Here is a 14,381-nt window from a genome sequence, read left to right as displayed (position 1 = left end):
AATGCTCTTTAACATCTTTATCAATGACATCGATGACAGAATCGAGTGCACACTCTGCAAGTTTGCTGATGACACCAAGGTGAGTGGTGCGGTTGACACGGCGGAAGGAAGGGATGGCATTCAGAGGATCCTCAACAGGATTGAAAGGTGGGCCTGGGTGAACCTGATGTGGTTCAACACAGCAAAGTGCAAGGTTTGCACTTGGGCTGGAGGAATAAACAGGCATCCATACAGACTGGAAGGAGCGGTCCTTGAGAGCAGCCTTGCAGAGAAGGACCTGGGGGTCTTGATGGATGAAAAGCTTAACATGAGACAGCAATGTGCTCTTGCAGCTCAGAAAGCAAATGGTACCCTGGGCTCCATCAGAAGAGCGGTGTCCAGCAGGGACAGGGTTTGTCTCCTTCTACCCTGCTCTTATGAGGCCCCATCTGGAGTACTGTGTCCAGGTCTGCAGCCTCCAGTACAAGAAGGACAAGGAGCTGTTGGAGAGGGTCCAGAGGAGAGCCAGAAAGATGATCAGGGGACTGGAGCACCTCCCCTATGAAGACAGGCTGAGGGAGCTGGGCTTCTTCAGCCTGGAGAAAAGAAGGCTGTGGGGTGACCTCATTGCAGCCTTTCAGTACCTAAAGGGAGCCTACAAACAGGACGGGAATCAACTCTTTGAAAGGGTTGATAACTGCAGGACAAGGGGAATGGTTTTCAGTTGAGGGAGGGGAGGTTTAGGTTGGATGTCAGGGGAAAATTCTTTACCATGAGAGTGTTGAGGTGCTGGAACAGGCTGCCCAGAGAGGTTGTGGATGCCCCGTCCCTGAAGGTGTTCAAGGCCAGACTGGATGGGGCCCTGGGCAGCCTGGTCTGGTATTAAATGGGGAGGTTGGTGGCCCTGCATGTGGTAGGGGGTTGGAGATTCATGATCCTTCAGGTCCCTTCCAATGTGGGCCATTCTGTGATTCTGTTAAATTACATAATTTATTTAATTATTTTAAGAAAAGCAGAAGCACTAAGGGTAAAATAATGTTTTCTTTTTGGACAGGATACTATTTTTTTACTTTTTTTTTTTTAGATTAACTCCTCACAACAGTGAATAAGCAGGACAAATAAAATCATTAAGTATCTTTTAGAATTTATTTATGATTTATTTATATTGGTATTTAGAACAAAAGTACAGTATTAGTTTTACAACTTAGTTCAGTGACCCTGTATTTCTGACAGAATAATACAAGGAAGCTCTACTACAAGACAATACTAGAATCACTCAAAGTTTCTAGTTCACTAGAAAGTTCACTACTTGGAACTACTTTATTCCTTTCTTCATTCTCACAGACAACTGCTTCACTCCAGGGAAAAAAAACAGAATTTTCACTGTATGGAAAATATTAGATGTATAAACATAGAAAGCAAAGAGGAAAACTGTATATAAAAAAATTGAAATTTAAAAGGAAAGGAATTAAAAAGGAAAAAGAGCTTGTTAATACCACTAGAAAGGTTTGGTCACAACACTTTCCTCAAGAGTACAGCCTCACAGATTCCAGTCTCAAGTCAACTCAAGTAGCTCCAACCATTTCAACTTAATGTCCCTAAGATTTATACACTTCTGAGAGCCTCAGATTTACAGTCTCTAAATTGGGTGTGAATTAGACAACAGACAATGAACAAAGATGACTAGCAGCTGTACAGAGAAATAAGTTTGTGTTTGACTATCTCACACGGTGAACTGTAACTACACTGTGAACTTTGTAAGAGGTTCTTGCAGACTCAGACAGCGGTAGAAACCATTTCAGTTATTAAAAGAAACCAAGGCTTTTTGTGCTGCACCAAAAAGAGGAAACTCCTCCCTTTCAAATTATAAATCTTTAAAGTGCAATTCTTTCTGGCTGGAAGGAGGACTTCAGACACTTTTTCAAATAACCCCAACCGTTTAATCTGTACCCTTCAGGAAGTCAAGCTGTGTGTGTACGTGAGACAGAAACATTTTTGCTGAAATAGGAAGAATCTTATGTTCCTGCTCAGCCCACTGTTAAACTGCATGCTTGTAATGGGATAAGAAACATAATTTTCTATTGCACTGAACGGTATTATTTGCCTCGTGAATGTAACTTCTGCAGTCTGGTCAGGACCTGTAACCACAGAAGACTAATATGGGCAGATTTCTCCTGAAAAGCAAGTGAAAGGTGGATTCTTTAGGATAGAAATTTAATTTTATTTGTGTAGAAAACAGGCTGCATTTGATTTTGCTGGAAAAGAGGTCTCACACATTCGTGAACGATCCTACTTATCAATTCTTAAATTTACAATTAGTGACAGTCCCAAGTCATTCAGTCAAGGCATTGTCCCTTAGGTTTTAAGCACTATGTTAGCAATTCTAGCAAATGCAGTATCTCAGGAGGAATATTTATCACTTCCCCTATCTTTCCCTATGCAGTGATCAGCAATCAACCAACTACAGAAGTGCAAATCCAAACAATGTAAGTATTTCACAAAAACTTAGTGAAGACATTAAATGTAGTTACAGTTGTAGAAGAGAATGTTTCATATGAGAAAAAAATGCACTTTCAGTAAATTAGGATAGCTTCACAGACTTCAGGATGTTAGTATAGTAGAGATGGCCATAAAATGACTTTGCAGATAGGTAACGGTTTTCATCTGAGGATTTTTTTTAAGTACTGCAGCAAAAATGGTTAGAAATTCTTACTCAGGATAGTTTATATTCAAGCTTACAGATAAAGGAATTCCATGATGAAAGGATACATTTATTTGTTTCTCTGGCTTCTTTTAAGGAGAAATTGACATGAAAGATGAGGGACTTATGTTCTGTTTCTGATAGAGGGACACAGCCAGCATTTTCTGCCCGTATCACAGAATGATAGAATGGATTGGGTTGGAAGTGACCTCAAAGACAACCTAGTTTCAACACCCTTTCTTTGTGCAGACACTAAATCAAGTACTAGATCAGTGTGCCCAGGGCTCTACATAGCTCCAAGGATGGAGCATCCACAACGCCTCTGAGCAACACATGCTGGCACTCCACCACCCTCTCAGTGCAAAATCCTCCCTGACACCTAATCTAAATCTCCTCTCTTTTGGTTTAAAACTGTTCCCCCTTGTCCTATCACTCTTTACCTGTGGCAAAAGTAGATTTCCTTCCTGCACTGAAAGGCCACAACGTGTTCTCTCTCCAGTTTTCTCTTCTCCAGGCTGAACACACCCAGCTCCATCAGCTTGTCTTTGTAAGGGAAGTACTCCAATCATGTGAAGTATTAATCCATGAGTAAAATCACACAAAACCCTTTCCTAGAATTAAGCAGGCTTTTGCTGCAGTACAAGGCTACAGCTTACTTCATGTCCTCTAAAGACCCAGAGATTCACTATTCTTTTGTCTGGTCTTTCACAGTTAAAGCTTTGTATAGCTAGTCTCCATTTTCAGCTTATTTCCATAAAGCAGAAAAACATTGGAAAAATATTATCATAGTTTCCTTAATAGGTCATTTTTACCTGCCTTCTCTTTGAGAATTTTGACCAACTGACTAGAACTGAAGCCGTTCACATACGAAGACACTGCATGGACAGTTAGACTTCAGCTACACCAGGTTCCCACAAGTCTATGTACAGCTTCACCACTCTGTACTGGTCAGCACAGCACAGTTCTGAGTTTCTAGAAGCTGGAAGGATTCTTTTTTTTTTTTATTCCCCTTGAGTCAGTGGCAAGACACAAGAATTGGGTCCTGAGGACCGGTTTCCTATAGGCGCTGCCCATGGAACCCACACTGCTCTCCACCATATACCAAGGGGCTTGGCACAGATCTTGGAATAAGCCAATGATTTTGACTGTGAAGTTGTTAATCTGATTCCAAACACTTTCACAGTGTCTTAGACACCATAAGGAAGCTAAATATTTTTATTTAAATCCATAAAGACACTTAAATGAGCTGCTGTTCCTACGCACTACTGCAGTTTTCTATGGAAAATCTGTGAGTGATTTATCAGTCACAAAAGATTCAAGTGTTTAATTACACTTTTACTGCTCACATAATATTCAAATAATCTTAGCTATATTTTTAAGAACCAAAGTGTGTTGTCCTAATGTCACTACTTAAGATAGCATCAGAATCAGGAAGTTTAGACGATGTATCAAAAGTTTTTCATACAAACTGGGCCCATTTGCAGTTGCAGACTTCAACCAGGCTGGCTAACTTCAAGTTAAAAAATGACATTGGCTTGAAAAAAATCAAAGAATTATGAGACATGAGCAAACTCATTTCCAGAACACAGAATTCTAATGACTTCCAGAAAATATCCTGCAGTCATGAGAAAAATCCTGGAAAGCACAGAGCCCAAATACATGACAAAACCCTGTGGGACCAGAGAAGAAGCCTGCAGGCTACTTCAGCCAAAATAAGGAAGTTTATAGCAACTGTCCATATGAGGAAGTTATTTTGGAACCGTTACTCTACCATGCAGAAGCACAGTATGAAACATACCCTATCTATTGCACGCACAAGATTTGGTAGGATCACCAACATACACTATTTCTCACATTCCACTTCAGGAGCTCTTGTGCATTTGTGAGTACACAGTTCACAATTTCCTGTGCCTTACATGCTATGTCTGTGCCTGTTTCCCCATGATGTTTTTAGATCAGCATGGAGATTTAACATTAAGAAATATATGGAGAAATAAAGTTTCTAATTTTTTTTTCTAACAAGAAGAAAAGCTACTGATGTGTCCTAAGGAAGCTTACAAAAGCTCTCAGAAAGTGCTCCCACGACAAATCTTTTTGAAGTTGGCTTTGCACTTTTCAAGGTACATTTACTAATTTACGTAACACACCCATCAAAAATCTTGAGATGAGTTTATCTGGAGACCCAACAGGTCTGTCTTATCAGTCTTCTCAAAAGGTATGAAAACATATACAAGAAAAAAAATCTAGTTCACATTTCCTGTCAGTATATAATGAAAATTGCCACCATTTAGACACTACAGGATTCCTACTCCAGCAGGGTAAGAATATTCTGCCTTCCACTCTATTCTTCTAGCAGCATGATATGTCAGTGTATACTTTGCTGAAGAGAACTTTCTGTCAACAATCAGTGTTTCACTGGCATTAATGTGCAGTAAAAGACAACGAAGCATGACTCAATTAAACCACCAAATACTGCATTTAAATAACATTAACACCTGACATTTTAAAAGAACTGTGCAGGATTTTAGCTGCATGACTCTCGTTAAGGTCAGTGCTTTAATAATACAGCTTCCTAACCCAAATGTCTGACATAAACTTGTATCAGTAAGCCAATTGAGAATAAAGCCTGAAACTAGAATGCATCTTCTTCAACAAATATATTGCAGGAAAGATTTCTCCTATGCTATTGTTTACAGGAACCAATTTTATTAACCATCTCATAGCACAGAAGTAGAAAAGTACTTCATATTTAATACTTAATTTGCTTGCTGTTCAGATAAGTACCTTATGAACAAGGGATTTTGGAATTATTTTAAACCGTTTTTTATTCATTAAAAATCTCAAATGTCATTGGGATGTTATAGAATGAATATAGCATAGGTACCAGCCAGTGTGTGCCAGAGATCCCTATGCATTAAAGAGATTTTATGTGTGGAGTCATGTTGGGCTGGCAAATCAACAAGCTTAGTATATATTGAAGCTACTGAAATTCATACAAATGTATCCCTATCATACACATGTACCACTTTCTTCCATCTAATGGTATTTTCCCTGTAAAGTGTAAAAGATGTATGATTTACGAAAGAGTACTGTTCACTGTAAATAGTCTATAATGTTTGTTGCCAGAACATTCAGAACCAAGACATTCCTGTAAATTAAGCTATCCAAGCACTGAGTTAACAGTTATTGAGGCTGCTATGAGTTAGCTGTGTATCATGCAAAAAAGAAATGTAAATGTGTTTATGTATTAAATGTAATTGTCTTTCATTCTGAAGAACCTGCACTAGCAGGTTATACATTTCTTCATCATGAAAAGAAAAGATAATTAAATAATAATGATCACAGTATTTGTGCTTAGAGTGAATCCAGTGTTATTTATTTTTTAATTAATGATTTTTATTCAATAAATCGTAACGAAATCTAGCAACTTCTGAAGTTTTAATCAGGCAAGTAGAGCCATGAGAAGACAATCTGGGATCAGCAATAATCATTTAATAGTATTATCTTACAAAGGGAGATGAAGTATGAGTAGTGAATAAGGATGTGAAGAAGAATTGTTCAGTGGGCTTTACGTGCTGCTGATCATTCACAGGAAACAGTTTAGTTTTCAGACATTCTTCATACTTTTATTTGAAATTGTTCAATTTAATGCACCCTGCCACTGGACACCAGAAATGGCAGAGAAATAACAAGTTTTGTTCTGCATTGCTGAATGACTGGTTTGTAAAGTAAGAAACTTTTTTTTTTTTTTTTTTTTTTTTCAACATTAGCAATACATAAAACTGTATTTACTGCACAAAAGTAAATACAGTTTTTTTGCACAAACAGTATTTACTGCACAAAATCCACACACGATGCCCCCCATGACAGTAAAAAAAGACCTACATTAGCATGACAAAGAGCATATTGCCATCCATCTTCCATTGATATGGAAGATCTATTTGCAGGGATCTAATTAAAAATCAAGTCTAATCTGTAAAATTAAAATCACAGTACATATACATAATCTGTAAGGGTATTTATTTGTACCACTTTTAGTCAAAACCCATCATAAATAAAGGAGACAAAGGGTTGTAACATGTGTTAAGATCACTTTAAGTTCCATTGCTTTAGTATTCAGTACTCAGCATGGAGGAAAGAAGACACTTGAATACTGGAAAAAGTAAATTTCTGGGTTCTAGAAGGGAGCATAATGTGAAATGATTGTCTAAAAATAACCTGATTATGAAGACCAGAGTAACGCTGAGTCAAGCGAAGTCTATAACATTATAACGGGCAAGATGAAAGCTGCAAAGACAGGGAAGACTGTGGCAGATCTACAGTGTGAGTTTAAATTTCAAGCACATTAAATTTCAGTGCTGATCAACACCTGAGTGTGAAATATTGAGTAAACCTGGTGTCAAGGTCCAACAGTAGAAGAAAGATACTCTTCACATAAAGATTTGGATCTAACTGATACTGGTTTACTGGTCTTTAACTGAACAACAGAAAACATGAAGAGAAAAATTCTTCTAATGCAATTTTGTATTTCAGAAAAGAGTTTAAATAGGTTTTAAGTATCACCCTATACCTCCAAATAAGCAGACTTGGATAACAATAAAGACTGGCACCTTTTCAAGTATAAAAATGACTAATATGATCAAACGCTGCTTTCAGTGATAAATAGAGTCAACTGCTGGCTGGATAATAACAAGCTTTTTGTCCACCAGAAACCCAAGTCTCTCTCCACAAAGCTGCTCTCCATGGGACTTCTTCTAGTCTGTACATGTATCTATGATGGTCTGGATCCTGGTGCAGCACCTTTTACTAGGCCCTGATGAACGGCACTGCATTCATGTGGGCCTACTTCCCAAACTTACCCACAACCCGTCGGGCAGCATCTCTTCTTCCAGTTGTCTCTGCTGTACCACTCAGTTTGGTATCATCAGCAAATACACTGAGAATGCACTCAGTCTCACTGTCTAGGTCACTGATAAAGATGCTGAAGAGCACTGGTCCCACGATGGATCCCAGAAGTATAGCACTCATCACCAGTTTCCCCCTGCACATAGACCCACCAACCACAACCCTCTGGTGCCATCATCCATCCAAGTCTTTCGCCACTGAATAGTCCACTTTTCACATCCATATCTCACCAGTTGACAGAAAAATTGGGCTGTGGGATCACATCAAAGACCCTGCACAAGTCTAGGTGGAAAACATCAGTTGCTCTTTCTTTGCCCACTGATGCTGTCATTCCACTGTAGAAGCCATCAGATTGGCGAGGCACGATCAGCCCTTGGTGAAACCACTCTGGCTACCTCAAATCACCTCCTTGACTTGTACATATTTTCTTTCATCACGTAGTCTCAGACTTGCTCTTTGCTTACAGTGAGAGGGAGTTTGATTCTCCCAGTCTCCCTCTAGAAGTTCAAGGATTTGAGCGATATGGGAGACCTGACTGCCAGTGAGGACAGAGGTAAAATCTTGTTCAGTACTCAGCTTTTTTTTGCATCTGTTTTTGCCAGCAGAAAACTTTCTGTGCCTTCAGCTGATGTCAAGAATTGACCTATTTTTTCCAGGACCTATACAGTACACATTCAGTCTGAGTTGTCTCTGACTTGTTTGGTGTTGTAGGAGGGATTTTGCCCCCTACTCCTCACCTAAAGATTCAGGGATGTGAGAGGCACAAGAAGCCTGGCTACCAAGAAACACTGAGGTGAATAACTTGTTTACTACCTCAGACCTCGCCATGTTGGTTGAAGTCAGTTCTCTCTTCTCATTGATCAGATGAGCTACACTTTCCTTGGCCTTTTTTGTCTGACCAGTGTACCTGTAGAATCTTTCCTGATCTCCTCTCTGCACATCCAGACAGCATCCCTGCATCATCGCTAGGCTGCATGCCTCCTGCTTCCTCTGCCTATACATTTCCTTGCTTTCCTTCCTTCAGTTTGTCCAGCAGATACTTGTTCAGCTATGACAGTTTCTTCCCTCTGCATGTTTTCTTATACGGAGGGATGGAGAGCTCTTATCCTCTCTGAAAGGTACCCTTACAGAGCTGCCAGCTCTGTTCCATTCCTATTTCCCTAGGGACAGTTTCCTGAGGGATCTCATCCAGCAATTCCTTAAGCAGCCAGTTGACGTTACTGAAGTGTAGGGTCCCCACCTGCTCTTTGCCAGCCCCATATTCCCTGAGGTCATGAACACCACTGAGGCATGGTCACTACAGCCCATCCACGCAGTCATTCATCTGATGTATTTTCCTCTTTCCTCCCAGGTCTCAGTCTCTAGCTGGGAGGAAAGAGGCAAAAAAAGGATGCCATCAGCCTGCTGGAGCTACTTCAGGAGAAGTGTTGACTGGAGGTTGAGGGATGTGACCCTCTATGCCCTGATTTCAGCATGCCTGGAGTGCTAGTTCCCTTCCTGAGCCTCTATTAGGAAGACATGGACTTGCTGGAGTACAGAGAAGGTCCACAAAGTTGATTGCTGGAAGGCCTCAAGTATCTATTCTATGTGGAGAAGCTAAGAAAGCTGTGATTCATTTAGCTTGCAGAAGATTAGGCTCAGGTGTATAAATACCTGCAAAGTAAAGAGGATGCAGATAGTCTCTTCTGTGCAGTGCTCAGTGAAAGGACAAGCAGCAACAGGCAAAAATGAAAATACACAAAATTCACTTGAATGTAAGAAAAGAAGCATTTTTACTCTCAGGGTAAATTCACACTGGAATAGGCTGAGAGATTGTATATAGACTCCATTATCACAGATACACAATCGCAATAGAACATGACCCTCAGTAATTTTAGTTGACCATGTTCTGAGCACATGGCTTGAACTAGCTGATCTCCAGAGGTGCCTTCCAAGCCCAACTGTCCTTTATTTACTTTGTACAGAAATAAAAACTCTTTTCCAGCAGAGGAGAGGGCTCCCATAATTATGCATCAAACTTAACTAACAGGAAAACTTTACTGAATTTCCAAATGTTTGTGGGAGAAAAGGAGAGCTGAAAAGCCCTTCTTTGCTACTGCTGCAGTGTTAATTGTTTACAGTATGTGATAATACAGTCAGCTCAATAAACGCTTTGCTGAGAACAGCATGCAAACACATACTCAAAGAGTTTGTGTTAAAAACTGAAGAACTTCCTATTTGGAAATCATGTAATTCACAATCTCTTTCTAGAGATAAGTTGTTTGTCAGGAAAATAAATTAATTTTATTTTTAGACCTACCAGAAGGCAGATCTGTAATCAATTATTTCTTGTGAAATCCTTCTCCAGGATTTTTGGAAAATCTTGGAGAATATTCTAATCCCGCCAAAAACAGACTTCCCTCTAAGGAAAACTTGTTTGTTCCCATAGAAAAATATAGTTGACGGAATTGAGGTTCCTTAAGTGGAAGCAGTCCTTCTGACATCCCAATTCTAAACCATGCATAGCTTTGAAAATAAGACTCAAGGTCTCAAACTTTGTAACTTCTGAAGCAAGACAATGAAAGCAAAAGGTATAAACCAGTCATAGATTCTCTTTTGGCACCTACTTTTACCAAACTGCATTGTCATCTTTACACCAGCATGATTTTTTTAGTGTCCCCCAAAAATGGAAAGAAATGCTGTGGTAGGATCATCTGTGAACTACTAAAGGGAGATCTTGCCAGCTGGATTTCTTCTATTTGCTTAGAATTTATCACAAACTCCAATTTATCATGTGCCAGGAAAAGCAATGTGGGATTATTTAACTAATAATAATCCAGTTTATTACTCAACAACTTCTTTACAATATGTGAAAGAGGAGCTTCCCATTACAAATGAGACATCAAGCATCCAAACAACACATATTTCAAAGTCTCTTCAAAGCACACGGGTTTATGAAAAAGTCTGTAACTTTCAGCTGGTCAGTATTTTAACAGATTGAATAGGCCCTCCTTTCTGTGAAAGTATACAAATCAGTTTATGTGAGAAATCATAGCTTGCTAGATTATTTCTATTAACTACAACCAGTTTGCCATAGCTGTGACCTCTATACAATCTTAATGCTTGGAGCACCTGAAGTAACTAGAGGAGATCAGTCCTAGTGAAAGCTAGATACGGATTTCAGAAAGAAAAACAGATTTCATAAATAAATCACTTCTCTGTATCTAGATACACAATATCACATGTATTGGCAATGACAGGGAAGGGACAAGTAGCAAATTTTCTTCAGTAAGTTGAGGTAACATAACACTGTCTTCCTGAAACTACAGAGTACCACAAGGATATATTTTAAAAATGAAACACACAAACACTTCTATATGCAGTGCTGAAAAAAACTGCTCAATGTATTATGGAATATTTCATTTTTTGTGCAAACAAAATAACAGATACTTGATGTTATTACCATCAGGGAAGAATACAGTACTTGCAGCACCTTTACCAAGATTGGTCTCTGCCAGGAAGCAGGAGAGCCAGCAAAACCTCTGTCTTCAGTGTTCAAGACTAAATTCATCAACATAAAGAAAAGGAGTGTTCTTCTGTATCAGATAACTTTTATTGCAAGAGTTTAGTTTTGGAGAATTTATTATTTGTTTTTGCACGGCTGTGTATTAGCACACATGCATATCATGACTGACAGCAATGGACTTGTACAAGAGGCTACCTGAAAACCTGGAAGTCTTTGATTAAAGTTCTTTTGTCAGGTGTTTGAGATTTATATCAGCCTTCCTGGTACCTGAGAACAAGGGCATCTGGAAGAGTTTGATCATCACAAATCGTATATTATCTACACTAATATTGTTTTCCAGAAAAAATGGAATTTCAGTAGTCAGGGCTCTAAAATCAAATCCCGTCTTTGACATATTAGAAGAAACTACAGATTCCATAATGCATAATATTATTTTTCTAATGTATCACTGGTCCATAACAAGAAACAATCTATTATATAGATTTTGCATTCAATCTTTTTGTCAAAAACTACATAGTACATCAAAAGTTAATAACATTGGGGAGTTCAGTGATTAATATGGAAACAAGGGGTATATTACAAATTTTCTTTTGTTCCTCATTCACAGTGACGAAACTGCTAGGATTTAACCTTTAAGGGTTAAAGAGTTTAATCAATGTCAATGTCTGATCTTCTGAAGGCGATAAAGAACAGTCTGTCTAGCGATACCCAACAGAACATCACTTTGTCAAGCCACAAAGCGCCCAATAGCTTGTCAAGTAAGTTACCAGAAACCTCTTTGTGGTTAGAACTCAGCTCCTTCCTGCTTGACCTATTATTTGATATTTGACCACTTGGTTGCAAGACACTTGCTCTTTCCAGCTGAAATGTCACTGGGGCATCTTGTCAGCTCCCCGACATCTCGGCCTGACATACAATTTTACTTTTGTGTGCTACAAGGCAGAAAATGCAGGGCAATGGCCTTGCTTTAAATTCTGTCAGCATCAAAGATGGGCGTCACTCTTGGGTCCTACCAACAACAACAAAAAAAGGAGTCTATTTGAAGGTCAAAACAGCCATTACTTTAAAGTCTTTCAGCTTAAACTAAATATATTACCTGCAACATTGGTTTGGGAACTGTCCTTATAAAGTACATAAACATATCATCAGAAATCCTCCCTGCACAATTGTTCTTCTTTCTTATGAAATGCAGACTTGATAAAAGGGTGAGTTTTCAATGCCTGCAGGGACCAGATTCAGCAGTTAACTTAACTTGTTCAAATAGGCAAGTGGTATCATGTAGCTTTACAAGGAGCAACCTGACCTTCTCACATTGACCAGCAGTGACATTATTGTGCAGGAAGAGAAGCAGTCACATCATTTCTGTTTTGCACAACCTGCTTAAAGTTTGCAACTAAATGCTTGTCTTCAGTTGAGCTGACAAGAGAAAAGTGGGGGCTCAGTGAACCATGGCAGGGCTGCCATGAAATGACAGGAATCATTGGCATACATTTCAAATAGCTCTCTCAATCCTATTAAAGTATTGCAGTCCTGCTTTAAAATAGACAAGTATGAAACAACTTTGATAGATAGAGACTAAAATGGCTTATTGATTTTTTTTTTTAAGACTGAGGAAAATTACCCAAAATGTGTCATTCTTTAACATTTAAAAATATATTACATAAAGAAAGAGCAACCACAATAAATAAAAGTTTAAAAAATAGCTGTTTTGGTATGCAAAGAACTGGAAGCACAGAAATGTGAACATGTAAATGCACATTTTTCATAACACCGTAAAATTAATGTCAAAAAATACAAACGCTGAACTACAATCGAAAGGTAGCAACAAAATTGCACTTTAATTGCATCATTTTACATTAATGCAATTTTTTTTCCTTCTCGAAGATTATTGATACAAAATCCATTTTCCATTGTTCTTTTGGGACTGTATGTGACATTCAGGGTGAAGGAACAGACTGAAGACTGAGAATTGGCTCTATTGTGCATAAAACTGTTGTAGGATGTGTCAAGATCAGCTTTCAATGCCAAAAAATCTGGGATTCAACGCTGGTCAGGCTGAATTCCTAGCTTGAAGTCATGGTGATGTTTGAACTCCCTCTTGATTCCTGAAGTAAAATGAAGTAATATAAAAAATAATATCCTGAGAGATTCTACACTCAATGTTAAGCAAGAAAGAAAAATAGTATATATATTGATGCACCTTTTAATATTATACCCTTTACAAACAGATGTATATGAAGTATCTGCCAGTGTCCATTTTTTGTTTCAAACATTTATTTAAAGTACGTGATACCTGAATATATATGTATGCATATATAAACCTGTAATAAGCAGAAACGAAGCAGAAACGCACCAATTGTGCAACAGTAAGTATAATATGAGTGTTATAAAACTATAGCCCATATTATTTGAAGCATTTAAAATATCCACAGAAAACATTTACTCCTCTTCATCATCATTCCTAAGTTCTGATTTTCTTAAGCAGGTAAAGAAACTTATCTTTGTCACTGTTATTGGGAAAAATGTGCTTTGTTACCAGTGGAAGTTACTAAATCACTTTAAAATATATTTTGCCATAAATTGAAATCAAACACTTCATATTCTTTGAGCATTAGCTTGTTAGAAGATTGTTGAGAATATACACTGAGTGTACCTTGCCGGGAAACACAGCTCATCTTTCAGTGAATCAGACATTCAGTCAAACAGTTACAAAGGTTAGACCATCTAAAATTCAACATTAAATAACTTGCAGAACCAAAACATTGTGCATTCTACTTTGAAAGATTATGAATACCAGTATATTGACATTAATATAAACACTAAATAGAGACACTGCACATTTATTTAAATATCTATTAAAAATACAAAATGCAATGTCATATTACTTTTCTGCCCTTTATCAAGGTATTTTTAGCCAACATTCTACATAGCTGTGAAAAGTATAAACAATCATTTCACTATGCCAGAACGTATGGGAAAACTTCACATCCAAAGCATAACTATGGATAAGACAAAAAGTAAGGCTGTTACGGTATATCCTCTCTTATTTTTTAAACACTCTCTTCTCAGCATTTGAGAAGGAGTGTATGTGTATTCACATACACAAATACAAATGAGGAAAAAATGCACATATATACAGGCACACAGGTTCAACTACACAGACTCACAGATATGCAGACAGAGGCAGCAGGGTGTATGTATATTCATATTTCAACTAATCCAGACTCAATCATATGTATACAGACATGTTCATGAAAGATCCCCCTTTCCTCTCTTACTATTGCTGGAGAA

General features: G+C 38.2%; 1 protein-coding gene across 14 annotated transcripts in view; it reads right to left on the bottom strand.

Annotated features, from left to right (window-relative positions):
- Window positions 1-14,381, bottom strand: part of CCDC171 (coiled-coil domain containing 171) — a 217,685-nt gene that overhangs the window by 40,016 nt on the left and 163,288 nt on the right. For 8 of the 14 annotated variants that reach the window (XM_048930579.1, XM_048930578.1, XM_048930583.1 and 5 more), the window contains one exon: window positions 6,406-13,195. The exons of the other annotated variants lie outside the window; for them this stretch is intronic. In XM_048930579.1, the coding sequence (XP_048786536.1) occupies window positions 13,165-13,195 (31 nt within the window). In that variant the 3' untranslated portion in view covers window positions 6,406-13,164. Of the gene's footprint in view, window positions 1-6,405; window positions 13,196-14,381 lie in introns of those variants that run through there. 14 annotated transcript variants of the gene reach the window in all.

Source organism: Lagopus muta, chromosome Z (assembly GCF_023343835.1).
Source record: "Lagopus muta isolate bLagMut1 chromosome Z, bLagMut1 primary, whole genome shotgun sequence".
NCBI lineage: Eukaryota > Metazoa > Chordata > Aves > Galliformes > Phasianidae > Lagopus > Lagopus muta.
The sequence above is the reverse complement of the archived record's forward strand: the minus strand, read 5'-3'. Positions and strand labels throughout refer to the sequence as shown.